At 36.9% G+C, this 13521-nt stretch overlaps 1 protein-coding gene across 1 annotated transcript; it reads right to left on the reverse strand.

Moving 5' to 3' along the window:
• Positions 1 to 7662: 7662 nt before the first annotated feature.
• On the reverse strand, positions 7663 to 13244 carry LOC144207497 (cysteinyl leukotriene receptor 1-like). The gene is made up of 3 exons (XM_077732991.1): positions 13167 to 13244; positions 10329 to 10454; positions 7663 to 9727 (listed from the first exon to the last, which is right to left on the reverse strand). Exon 3 carries the CDS (start codon positions 9716 to 9718, stop codon positions 8651 to 8653), a length of 1068 nt encoding a protein of 355 aa, XP_077589117.1. The 5' UTR covers positions 9719 to 9727; positions 10329 to 10454; positions 13167 to 13244; the 3' UTR covers positions 7663 to 8650.
• Positions 13245 to 13521: the final 277 nt, after the last annotated feature.

The following is a 13521-nucleotide window of genomic DNA, read 5'->3' on the forward strand; positions in this document are numbered from 1 at the left end:
TCTTAGTTCTTGAGGGTTCCTCTTATGAAAAACTTCTATTCCGTGTCACTAAATATAAGACAAACAAAAAAAGATATATGATTCCATCTCATTAGAATCGTACCTTCATTCGGCACCATGGTTTGACAATATAAAGATTCAGCGTACACAAATGTGAGAAGGTCGACTTCCATCACAAATGTGACGATTTCTTTTGGCTCTGCAAAAAGTGTGCGCATGCGAGTTGAGCTATAGTTTGATCAATGATTGACAGTGAGCAAGCAGTAAATTATCTGCAGAGCCTTGTGGCAAAGTTAGACAACAAAGATTTAGCCAATTTTGACTCTACAGACCCTACATTGACAAAAATTTCCTGTTTTGGCTAATTATCGGTTGTTGACTGAATGAAGAACAGAACTATTGTGAATTGCGATGCTCTAAAATTGGTAATGTGGCTTCATGACCACAGCACAACATTTGTAACAGGATTTGTTACTCGCATCAGGCCAAAACTACACCGAATAAAGGTATTTCTGACACCCAAATTGGCAATTGTGCCTGAATAGAAAATAGCATCTCTTAATATGACACTCTAATTTTGTATTTGGTGATATTATGCACAATTTATAATGCGAGTGAAATGCTTAAGTGGCATGGCAATGCAGACACTATCATTGTGTGTGTGCTTGTGTTTTGGGAAGAATATTTGGTGGGAAATGGGCCTGCCATGCTCCTGACTATCTGGTGAATGAAACTAAACAGAGTTAGTTTAGCATTCCAAAAGCCTGCTGTATAAAGCCGTTCCTTCCTTCAAAGCTTGTGGGGTGGTGTTCTGTGGGGAGAGGGGGGGGGGGGGGTGTAGGGATGACTGGGGCTCAGGTTGAAAAGGACTTTAAAGGCATCCAAGAGATTAGATTATACTGAGCACATGTCTGTCAACCTTGGCCAATTGCCATCCATATTACTGCTTGCAATTCCCGTTATTAGGCAATAAAATACCGTGCAACTGCAAAGCGGCACATATTCATGATTTTACTTCTGAATTGAACATTATGCACTTATCATTGACAGGTCTGCTCTTCAGCATTATGACCACAGGCTTGTTTTTAGTCTAAATTTCTGTTATTTGCAGAACTGGCTGTTTGCACGAGTATGGCTGCTAAAAAAAGCTCTCCTGTTGAAATTTAGCTTCAACATTCCTAATTAGTATTTTTGTCAACACAATGTGTTAGACAAACACGTAACTGATAACAGTTGTGTATTGAAGGAGTTTGAATGCAATGCTTATTCTTTCCAGCTGGGATGAAGGGAAGTTGGCATGCTTCTCAGAATGAAACGATTACAGAATTCTGTTGTTTGACTGTTACGGCAGAATGTCCAATTATTCAGCTTCCTGTGGCGCTGATTCGTAATATTTTCAGAAAAGTTCAAAATCCTGATTTTTTGGGGAAAATCGACTCATGCGCTCCAAACATTATTCAATTGAGAAACATGATGTTATCTTAATCCCTAAATTCAATTTATTACATCATGTGAATTCAATCTTTTATTTCATTATGTTGTATTTAAAAAAGATGATCATATTTAGAGGAAACGTGTGAAATGTTGGAATTTTAGGTTAACTGGGTGCAACCATAACAGAGTATAAGAATGATGGTTTTTAATTTTTAGCAAATTGCCCATGTGACTGTTTGTTTACCTTTGGCAGTCAAATTATTTTCTCCAGATGATGTGACTTGTGTTGCTGTGCCAATTATTTCTCATTATTTTTGTTTCACATCAGCCTCCCAAGCCTTCTTTTATTCATTTAATGATATGCTCATATACTTATGCACATCAAGATGTGCTCACAAAAGTCACATTTCTTTATGACGTGTGAGTTGCCTCTCACTGTTCTTAAAGAACAGAATCTCACGAAATGAATATTTCATGAATGTTCAAAAAGTTTCAGTGAGATGTTAAGTAGATCCACATTTTGAGGGATGTCCTCAAAATGGTTTCTCTCAGGACAAATGGTGTTTTGCATAATACATCACGCACCGTCATTTAAAATCAATGACTGCCTGGCCCATCATGGATGTACCATCCTGAAAACATGAATAATGACTTCCAGATATTCAAATCAACAAATGATAAAAGTGTTGCATATATCTGGTTTATTTTTGGTCAACATATATATGAAAGAACTGAGCTGGAGTTTAATATATAAACAATAAGAAGTAGTCAGGATATGTAGGTACTTCCTCTCCACTCTTTCTAGGCAGGAAACTGCTGATATACACTGATAAAAGTAGAAAGTATTTTAATGTCTGAAAAGTTTTTTTGTTGTTGTTGTCCCCTTTAGGAAAGGTTATTATTTAAAACAACCTAGATTGCAAATAATAGGTGAATAAACATTGGGAAAAAAATAACATTATTATCTGGCATTGAATCTGTAGAATCAACAATGTTTTTAAACCATAAACTGGCAGAATATCCTTTATTCAGTCAATTTAATCACAAAATAAGATTCGAATAAACAGGATTACATAGTCATGCTTTAATTAACATTCTCACAAATGTAATAATACAATTTTCCTTTTCTTTCTCACTACAGTTTTTGGGCAGATACATACAAATATGTCATTATCTACCAGCTAATCTGACCAGTCTTCAACTTCTACGCTTGCGGTTAAAGGTCAATCGAGCATTCAGAGGAAAGAGTCGTGCTCCCAATGGTAAATATGTTGACCAGCATCAGTTTCAACTTTCTGTATAAGCAACTATTGCTGCCAGGTTTGCCGAGTATGGTCATTAATAATCAAAGGTGCTGCTCATCTGACAGAGCACAGCATGGTGATCCACTTCCACTCTATAAGTTGAAACAGACAAGCTAATGGGAAAAAAAATGTCATCCATATGCTTAAAATATTTCTTTTGGCTTCTATGGGTAACCTCATATGGGCTTCTTGACAAGTATCAGCTCTGGAGTGGGACCTGAAAATTTACCATGGATATTTGTCTTTTCTCTCTGCTTTATGATAAATACCAGGTTGGACAGAAATCTGCATTTGCCAATATGCACTTGATGGTTCAGCTATCTGCATACTAGGATACTACAATAGTCCAAATTTAGGTAAGGGATATATATACTGACTTAAGGGACATTCTCCTTGCTCCTTTGGAAGGTTTTCACGTGATACTTATCTGACATGGGGTCAGTTAGAAGTCAAAAAAAAAGGTTTTGCAAGGGAATTCAAAGAAAACAATGTTGCCAATCCTCTACTTGAGAGATAGCATCATTGAAAAGTGGCCACCACGGTGGGAGTACATCACCTCAGTATGTGTGTGGCCCCCATGTCAGGAATGTTGAGTATTTGTTTTAAGAGGATGAATTTGTCTTCTGTTTGTTTGGAGTGTTTGTGTGTACAAAATCTTAGGGTCATTTCGAAGAAGCGACTTACCATAGACGTAATGAAGTTCTCATGCTCTGTGTTTTTGGTTTGTAGACAATTTAATTGAAGAAGCAAAGCTGTTTTTATCTCTGATCAATTTACTTTGAACACGCTATTTCAGGGTGCTTTTTTTGTAAGATACAATAAGGACAGAGGAAAAATCTGACACAACAATATGCAAATTAATACAGGAATGGCATTTAAGTGAAATAGTGTCTGAATTTTTTCTCACATCCATCCTGGGATGAGAATAATGTTTGTTTCATGACATCAGTTGGACAATAGAAAACCCATATTTGTGGAATGCATTTGCAAGCTGGATTTAATGCTTTGAACTTTTTACTTTTGATTGAAATGTTCTTCATTGGAGGCAAGTTGTTCCACCACAGAATCTGATGGGATATTTGGTAAACAAAACCAGTTGAATAGCATTTTATTTAAGTCATTCTTGCCATGTCTGGTGGGTGCGATTAAACCTGACACACCCCCAGAATGCAATGATAGATGCACATCTGCTTATGTTTTTCATTCCTCTACCTTGTAAACCGAGTAATCATTACCACAGTGCATTGAGGCTCTATAGTTGGAATACATGGTGCAGAATTATTGAAATGTTTAGGTCTCTTCATAGCTATGAAAGATGCTATGAAGACAATTGACCAATATCGACATTGTCTCATTGCTTAAGACTGCATTTTCTAAAGTTTAGCATACAAATATTTCACTAGTTTCAACTTTTTTAACTTATATTTTGCCATTTTCTTGGTGATGTCTACATGAAAATAATAATGAATTGAACTTTCTTCTTTTCACTTCCAAAAAATGAGCTTCAGGTAAATAATATAATCTATTAGCATGACATTTTACCAAAATGTCAACAGTAGACTTTCTGCCCGGTCATTCACGGTAACAAACAACCCATTGTGAGAATATGAGGGCGTATTTTCTTTGAGTGTGTCTGTGATGCATGATGATTCAAGACAACACTGATGAAGAGACTGTGACCAGGTATCATGTGATGGCTGAAACAGGCACAGTGACCTCTTAAAGGAGAAAATAAACAGCTCTCTCTTTTTCTGCATCAAAGACCAGTGTCCACAATGACCTCTACATATCTGAGATAGTAGGAGTAAACATTATCACACATACACTGCACTTTAGCAATTTTTTTTTTACAATCAACAGCTTTGTAGCACTTTTATCTTTCAGGGCCACTAGTGAACACGAGTTCAGTTTTTTTTCAAAGCAGCAACTCTTTTCTTGTGACATTCTATCCATTCTTATGTGGAATTTGGTTTACTTCAGCAGTGTCATCTTTGTATAAAATGTGGTGGCACAAGTATGAGTGTGTGTGTGTGTGTGTATGTGGTTTTAATACATTCCATATTCCAAAACACAATGTTATCTTACTTTTGGAATTAATACCATACTTACTGATAATCCAGGTATGGGTGTGTAGTATCCAACAGTGATTTTCTAAAGGGAATGTGTATACTATTTGCATATTTTTAAGATTAAAGCATCATGTGCGCAGGAAGAGTTGAACTTGCTAATTGGAGCCATGTTCTCCAACCAGCTGGTTTTGGAAAGTCGCCTCACGCTGTGAATAACCATTTTGTCGGCATCTCCTTCCTGCTGTCAGAACTAAAGAATGACCATCAGCTCTTAGTGTTGCTTTTACACCTTATGGGCCTGAACCAAAAAGCTGAAACTAAAAAAAAAGTGTAGGGGTCCTTTGAAGATGGTTGAGTGAACCTATCAAACATACTTTATGTAAATAACACCTGTACAAGTACACCTATGCAGTAAATAGCATGCAATATGTGATGGCTTTCATTTTCTTAATTTGGATGTAGATTTAGTTGCATGTACTTGCACTGTAGATCAAACAGCACATGAAGCCAGATGTCAAGCCGACAAGCCGCCTCAGTTTGTTTTAATTCGCACACCCAATAACAAACCAATAATCTTCTTCATCTTCTTCCGCTTATACAAAGTCGGGTCACAGGGGTAGCAGCTTCAGCAGGGAAGTCCAGACTTCCCTCTCCCTAGCAACTTCCTCCAGCTCTTCCGGGAGGATCCCAAGGCACCTCTAAAGTGAGGAGTCCAGGAGGCATCCTAATCAGATGCCCTAGCAAACTCATTTGGCTCCTCTCGATGTGGAGGAGTTGCAGTTCTAGTCAAGCCCCTACTGGATGACCAATCTTAACACCTTAGTACCTTAAAGGAGCCACCCAGTTTATAGGGAGCTCCTACAAAACTGCCAACTGGGATAGGCCTCAGCTCACCAGTGACCCCAAATAAGGACAAGATGTATAGAAATAATTTGATTTTAGGATGAGAAATCAGTCGCAGAAACGCAATCTCATGCACTTCTCGTCATCCACAATGACATTGGCAAATATGCCTTTCGAACTTTATCACTGTAAAATCCAATGATGTCTAGCCAGTTATTATACAACAAAAAGACAATGACAGTTTTGTTCAGTGACGTGTGTTGGAATCATGTGGCATGACGTTGGTTCAATGCCTGACTTGTGTTTTAACAGCAAGACAAACCTTGTGCTTTAACGTACCTGACTGAGATTGTCCTCAATATTGCCACTCTAGAGAGCTGACATAGCTACGGATGGAGACTCTTCATATGTATTTACTGCTTTTATCCTCATTAGGGTCGCAGGGGTGGTGCTGGAGCCAATCCCAGCTGTCTTCGGGCCATAGGCTGGGGGACACCCTGAATCGGTGAACAGCCAATCGCGGGGCACAAGCAGGCGGACAACAATGCACACTCATAACTTTCTGGGAAAATATCTTTTGGGCATTTTCGTCATACCTCCTCTAAATAAACAAATACGTAGTATAATAATTTCTTAGGAAACACATTTTCACGCAGTTGCAAACTCAACTGAAGGATCACTAAGAGAGAGCAGTCTTCCCCTTATGCAACCAAATTCAAAGCATCAGCATTTATTATGGAAAATGATCTGCTCACGTCACCTACTTTCCAAATTGTTGTTAAATACAGTAATCTGTTATCAAGTTTTCGGGAAGTTCGTTTTATGATCTTATGACCTCGAAAATGTAATCACACCTAACATAAAAACTTACACTCACTGTTTAGCGACCCCACTAGCTGTTTACTAAAAGAAGTTGTCTTTGTTGGATAGTCCCTGCCGGAAGGAACGCTGCGTCCATGTTTGGAATGTGGTTTGTTTTCTCTGTTGGAGGTGAGCATGGTAAACCAATATGAAAGAAACAGATTTTTATACTCGGATATATCAGTTTATGCTTAAAAAAATCAGATAGCAGCATCAGTCACACCCAGTTGTGGTTACATTTGCATCCCTTTAATAGATTAGATGTCTCTTTTTGTATGTTATGTGATACTAAGGTCTCACGTGTTTGATGAAAGTGTCTTTAAAATTTCTGCCTGTTTATTTAGACTCATTTAGTATAATTTCGCTTTAGGGAACAATGTTGCTCTTGGCTATGCATATTCAGTTGTCACAAAGTTGCCACATAAATAGAATGTTTTTGATAAACATTAGAAACATAAAAAAATGCTTTCAGGCTCTTTGTGTTTTAATGGTTAGGAGATGGAAAAACCATGCCTTCATGCACAAACAAACATCTTTTGTGCAAACAGAGGAGGGAGATGATCATGTGCTTCAGTATAATCTGTTTATGAAGCACCAATACAGTGGCCTTCTATGTGCTCATCGGAAAGGGTCAGGCTCAAGCAGTTGGATCTCAGGGTCATGTTATAAGCCCTTAGAATTACATGCATTAATGAGGTCAAAGGTGACCACACCATCCCCCTGGTTTCTGTTGTTTTGGGTTAAGATTTGTAATATATTTGTAGCATTTGTATTATTGATTCTTTCATTTATTCAACGAAAAAGTTCTCTCTTTCATTGGGCTAAGTTAATTTATATCTAAACGTGATCAGTGTGTCTGCTTACATGTGACGCCCATGTGAACATTTGTGTATGTTTGTGTACAATTTGTGAAGGCTGACACAATTCAGTCATGAGTTTCAATGTTGAAAGCAGTAAAAACTGATGCACAACCCCCATTAGATGCCAGAGATGCAACATTTTTTTATATTTAATTAAATCATATTGTGAGTCACATTGACAAAGAGCACAAATTTTGAACTGTGACAGTCAAAGAGCCGCACCACGCAGTGAATTGTCAAAACAAACACAAACACACAATTAAAACCATATTATTCACCATTATACTTTCTTCCCTTTATTAAACAACAATGTGTCCATTTCAAGGTAAGTGTCCACCTTCAATACACAGATCAAATGCAACTTAGCCAGAGTTAACACATCAATTACCCTTGCTGTGCCAAAGAGCCACATTCATTTCGGCTGGGTGCTACATGAGGCTCGAGAGCCACGATGTGGTCTCTATATGAAAAAAAAATACTTTTTGCAATTGAATCTTAAAATCTAGGAAAAAACAGTATCTTTGCTGCAATGAGATTTAAATTGTGTACACTATACAACTTAAACCTCATTGAGTACTCAAGAATAAACACAAAATACTGTTTACCAACCAGCCTTTTTTGAAAGGGAGAGGTTCTTCTTGAACACTGAGATTTAAAAAATGCTCAAAATATAATTAAATACATGAATTAGTATTACGAATCAACTATAATCATGCGATAGCCATGCATGCGGTCCAGACACTGGGGAGACCCAATCACCACAAGTACAAAATATTTGTGGCCTTCTTCTCTTCATGAGTGCATAGCGGAGTCAAAAACACAACACAGTATCAACAATAATGTTGCAGATATAAATCACAGTGAGTGTGTGTAATTGGGATAAACTGTTAATATGGCGTGCTTAATAATTGACCATAAGATTAAAAATAGTTGCAATCCCAGCATCCTAAAATGTGATATATGATGCAGCTTGGCTACATTACAAATACTTTTGAACCTTTAAAAATGGTGGAGCTGGTTGTACTTTTTACATATAATATTTTTGTTCCCTTTACATCCTTGAAAACATTGTGGTGAATGAAAAAAATATTTTGGTCTTCTCTACTACAATTTTTGGTGTATTTTTTCACATTTTTTTATTGTTTCACTGTACATTTAGCCACTAGTAGGAACATAAAAATACATACATGATTTAATGACCTCCACACCCCAAAATTAAAGCAGTAGTATAGGAACATTCCTCAAATAAGATGCTTTTGAGAAATATTTTTGGAGCATATCATTGATTTTGTACAGGGCTATTGAGTATACAAGCAGTGGCATTGAGCTGTCGGTTCATGTCAGTTTCGGTCCTAGCCACATTTATCCTTACAGAGCTGTTATCCGTGCCAGTTGATCTTGACCGGCGCATAGAGGAAAGACGGTTTAAAAAAGCCTCCCCCGAGAAAAAGTAAAGCAACGGGTCAAAGCATGTATTAGTTGCTGCCAGACACAGCGTCACTACAACTGACTTCTGCATTAAAACTCTTTCAGAACAGGAAGTGTGAGGCCGCGACAAGGAGAGTAAATGAACGGAACGTTGCACATGATAAGGCATGAAGCAGACGAAAAAAGTCAGCAGGACAATGACGATCATTCGAATAGCTTTTGGGCCTGTATCTTTCTTCCGTCTCACCCCCAGGGTGCGGTAAAGTAGGGTGTGAATAATGCCAGCGTAGCAGAGCAATATAATGAGAAAGGGGAGGAAAAAGCCTAGCACTAAAGACAAATTGTTCAGTAAGACCAGTATTGACATATTGTGACCCATTGGGGGTTCAAAGCATTTTGTTTTATTGGTGAGTGGGTCAAATCTCTGGCCAAATGTCAGGAAGGGTGACGATATCAGACAGATGAAAATCCAAATGCCAGCACACACCAAACCTGCACGTTTTGCTGTAACCAGCAGTCTGTTCTGCACTGGGAAGACAATGGCTATGAAACGGGTCACAGACATGGCCGTCATGAAGTAAATGCTGCAGTAGAGGTTGACATAGAGAGACCAGGAACTGATGCGACATAGGAAATCACCTAGGTTCCATTGTCCTAGGTTGACGTAATAGATTACCCGCATAGGGAGAGTACTGATACACAGCAGGTCGGATACAACCAGATTCAGCATGTAGACTTGGTAGGGAGAATTGGGGTGGTAAGTTCGGATGAGTACCACTAGGGCAAAGCCATTTTCAGCCAGGCCCAACACGGTGATGAGAGAGAAGGATGTAGAGTATACTTGATTACGGAAGTTATCGATGGAAGGACAGTGAGTAGAGTTGATGTCCACACTCGGCATCTGATTAACTTGCTCCATTTGCAGCAGCTGAGATAAAGACAAGTCATGTCATTGAAAGTATGGCAACCACAAAAAAAGCTAAATTGATAGATTGTTTTCACAGATTCTCACTAAAGGTGTTGAATGGAGGAAGCCCTGAAATCAGATTAACTAGGGCATTTATCCGGTTACATGTTCTATTACAATTACTTCCTCGGAGGTATTATAGTGCCTTTTTTTTTTAAATAAATTATGGACTACTTGTTCAACAAAGTCGTCTGTATCACACTCAAGGAAATATTTGTTTTTTTATTATTATTTTTACATGTGAAATTATCCAGAACCACTTTGAGCATATTTGGCTAAAACTGGGTCACACTTGTTTTGAAACTGATTTGCTGTAGATATTTTACAATGCATGCTAATCACATTGAACAAAACCAGTTGTCTTAACACCCTTATTTAACTAGCTAATTTAACTAACTAATCATCAGAATTCCTTTTTTTTATATTAGAAACACATTTCAATCACCTGATCATTAAATATATAAGAAAACCTTTTTTAATCATGCATAAAACAAATTCCTGATGCAGATGAAAATAAATCTAGCCTAGTTTAGAGTAATTTTGAATAAATTTGAATGCTTACCAAAAGGGATAGTGAAGCAGTGTTTAGTCTTCACTAGAGTGTGATGTTCTCTCCGTGGATGGCTGCTCCTCTCTGCTTGATGTCAAAACCCTGTTTGTAGAAGGACACTCCTGCAGGTGGCTGCTTCTGTAGAGCGTCAAGTATTTTCAATCTATTTAAGGTGGGACCTCTTTCTCAGCATTGCTAGTGATGTCATCTTCAAGAGGAAAATACAATATCTGCACTGGCCTCCAGGGGTTTTTGACTTTACACATCAATACAATATGATGCCAATTGGTACAGTATACTATTGACATTTTGATAGAATCATTGCATGGGGAATACATCTGGAAATTCTCACCGATTTAACCTAATTCTGTCACTATTCCAAAGGAAATTGGCATTCTGGTAACATTTGAGACCTACAAAAGAATCAAATTCTATTTTTTTTACTCCTTTGTGCAAGTTAACAGGTAAGCTGTATCCTTCTTACAGTAACAACATATTTTGAGTTATTTAGCTGATTCTACTATGAATTCCAATGCTGTATAAAACCCAGTAATTCTAATTTAGTGGGAAAGTTTCTCTCACTTTCTGAGACATCCTTCTGTAAAGTTTACAGCAGTAGGGTTATTAAATAAAAGTAAGATGTTTTGAAAATGAAAATACGAGGGGTAAATAAGAGGTCAAACAAAGAGATTGTGAGTGATGATAAAGAACGTGTGTTTGTTCCACAGCATTTCCTTTGGAATTTGTTTATTGTGGTGAGCAAATGAAATCCGGATGCTTCAGTGGAAATGAACAAACTAATTTTCGCAGCTGAAATGCTGGAGTGCTGAAAGGGCGGACCACTTTTGTTATAATTCATTTACCCATTATGAGCAACAACAAAAAAAATGAAGCTAAACATTTAGGAAGGAACCATGCAATTTGAGCTTTACATAATAACAGTAAATTAAACTTAATTTTAATATAATTATGAAATTATTTGAGTTATAAGATAGTTGCATTTTAAAAACCTAATACTGCTACTCAACCAAAGAGAAAATATCTATATGAATAGTCATTACAATATGTCTGGTCCTGTTAAAGGTAATATATAAACAATGTATGACGGTCTTGCGTCACACATAACATGTATATATAATATTTCATGGGCTATTTAAATAATGAGCTCCATATGGAATGTGATCACAGATTTTGCTTTGACGACAGTGTAGTGTTCTTCAAGCCGCTGCAATATATTATAACCTTTTAGCGGCAGAATTCTGATGATAAAAATCTATAAAGTCTTCAAAACATATGTTATTGTATAGTGTGTATGTGCCTATGTTGATTTATACTTGATAGAGGTCAGTGTGCCAGCATCAGCAGCTCCAACTTCATACATAGTAGTGAAAGTAACCTCTTATGTCATTTTTGTGGGATTTCATTCACATCTTGGCACAGGTTGAGTTGCAAAATATGGAATTGTTCTGTTAATAAAACCAATACACATACATTTGATGGTTAAAAGTTGTTGTACTGATAATGCTTGGGTGGTCTGATGAGGGTGAAAGCTGGAGAAAAATGTCAAACGTTCTGTTTTATGTGTGTACGCAATAGAGTGCAGGTGGGGATGTTTATATAAAGAGATCGTGTTATTTTAGAAATGCTCATGGGCCAGCAGTTCAATGATTTGCTAAATAGAGCACAGCAACAGGCACATTTATTGAAGCCGTTCCAATTATTTAGCAGGAATAGATGGATGTTTTTGGTAAGAAATGAGGATACATTATGACATAATCAATATTAAATATGTTTAAACTGCATAACTAACTCTTTACTTCTTAAAACTGTAAATATTTACTATAACATCATCTCCATATGGACATAAATTATCATGATTCATGACTGTGGTTCTATAGTGTCCATTTGAATTACCATTGGCTCTCCTTAAACACAAACATACTGGTGACATGCTCAATATAATCAGAAAAGGTACTTTCCAATCTCAAAATGTCAAATCAATACTTTAAAGGTTTGTCCAATTCTATCAACTGTAGTACTTTAATATATAATCATGGTTTATGAGAATTAATGTCCAAAAAAAGCCCATAAAAGCATTTTCTTTATTGATGTAAAACAACCAAATTTCAAGTCAACCAATGTTGGATCCAATTGTAAACAAGGCTTGTGTTATGACTTCATGCTTTCAAGAGGCGTAGCTTATTTGATTATTTTAGACTCTGGCAAAACTGAACAAACACCACGCAACACTGAACATTAATGTTAACATCAACGATAGTCTTGTTCGATTTCACAGTAGGTTTTCTTACTGTCTCATGCATGTAATAAAACTGAGTTTGTCTTGGCAATCCTGTTTTTTACAGGGCTGTAGATGTAACATCAACAGAATGTTGAAAGATATTGCTCACTCTAAATCAAAGATCAGGTTAGTGATGAGATAATACAATAGATTTCAGAATGAATCATTTTCATAACACTTTTTTTTGCAGTTGTGATAGTATAAGAAATGCATCAGCAAGTAAGAAAACACAACAAATCCTGCACGGTTTTGTTTAAACACTTTAGTTTCAAGATATTTAATGTCTTCTTTATCACTTATCAGCGAAGATACAGTAACAAGTGAGTCAAAAAAGAAGGAAATCATACTGATTTATATGGAATCTTCAACACAAGAGCCATATTTCAGTGTGTAAATGACCTAAGATGGTAAAAAAAAAAAAAATACACCTTAAAAAAAAAACTAGCTCCTGCGTCAATGCTAAAACATGATTTTATATGACAACATCACAAGTTTTCGACAAAGCTGCTAATTTAATATAGAACATGAGTTGTTGAAATACGATTACTCACCAGTAGATAAATCCTGGTCTGCGTGTTTAGAAAGCATTCCTTCCACTCAGAGTTCCTATTTTGACCCTGACTGGAGTGGATAATGACACAGGTTTAAATTTTTGTCAGTGATGCCTGGAAAGCTCTTAGCCTCTGAATCCTAAACAGCATGACTCAGATGCAGCATCCACTTTTTCCAAACAAGACATGATGCCATCAGAGTTAAAGCAAAACTGCCATGATAAAGAGAAAAGAAGATAAAGAAAAGAGCTCCAGGTCAGACAAGGAGAGTCTGGAATTTGCTAAGATGACATGATGACTTTCAGAAACGACTTTGAGGCCTTTTTAAGGTGAACTATGGGAAATTCAATTTCGT

This window comes from Stigmatopora nigra, chromosome 14 (genome assembly GCF_051989575.1).
Source record: "Stigmatopora nigra isolate UIUO_SnigA chromosome 14, RoL_Snig_1.1, whole genome shotgun sequence".
Lineage (NCBI taxonomy): Eukaryota > Metazoa > Chordata > Actinopteri > Syngnathiformes > Syngnathidae > Stigmatopora > Stigmatopora nigra.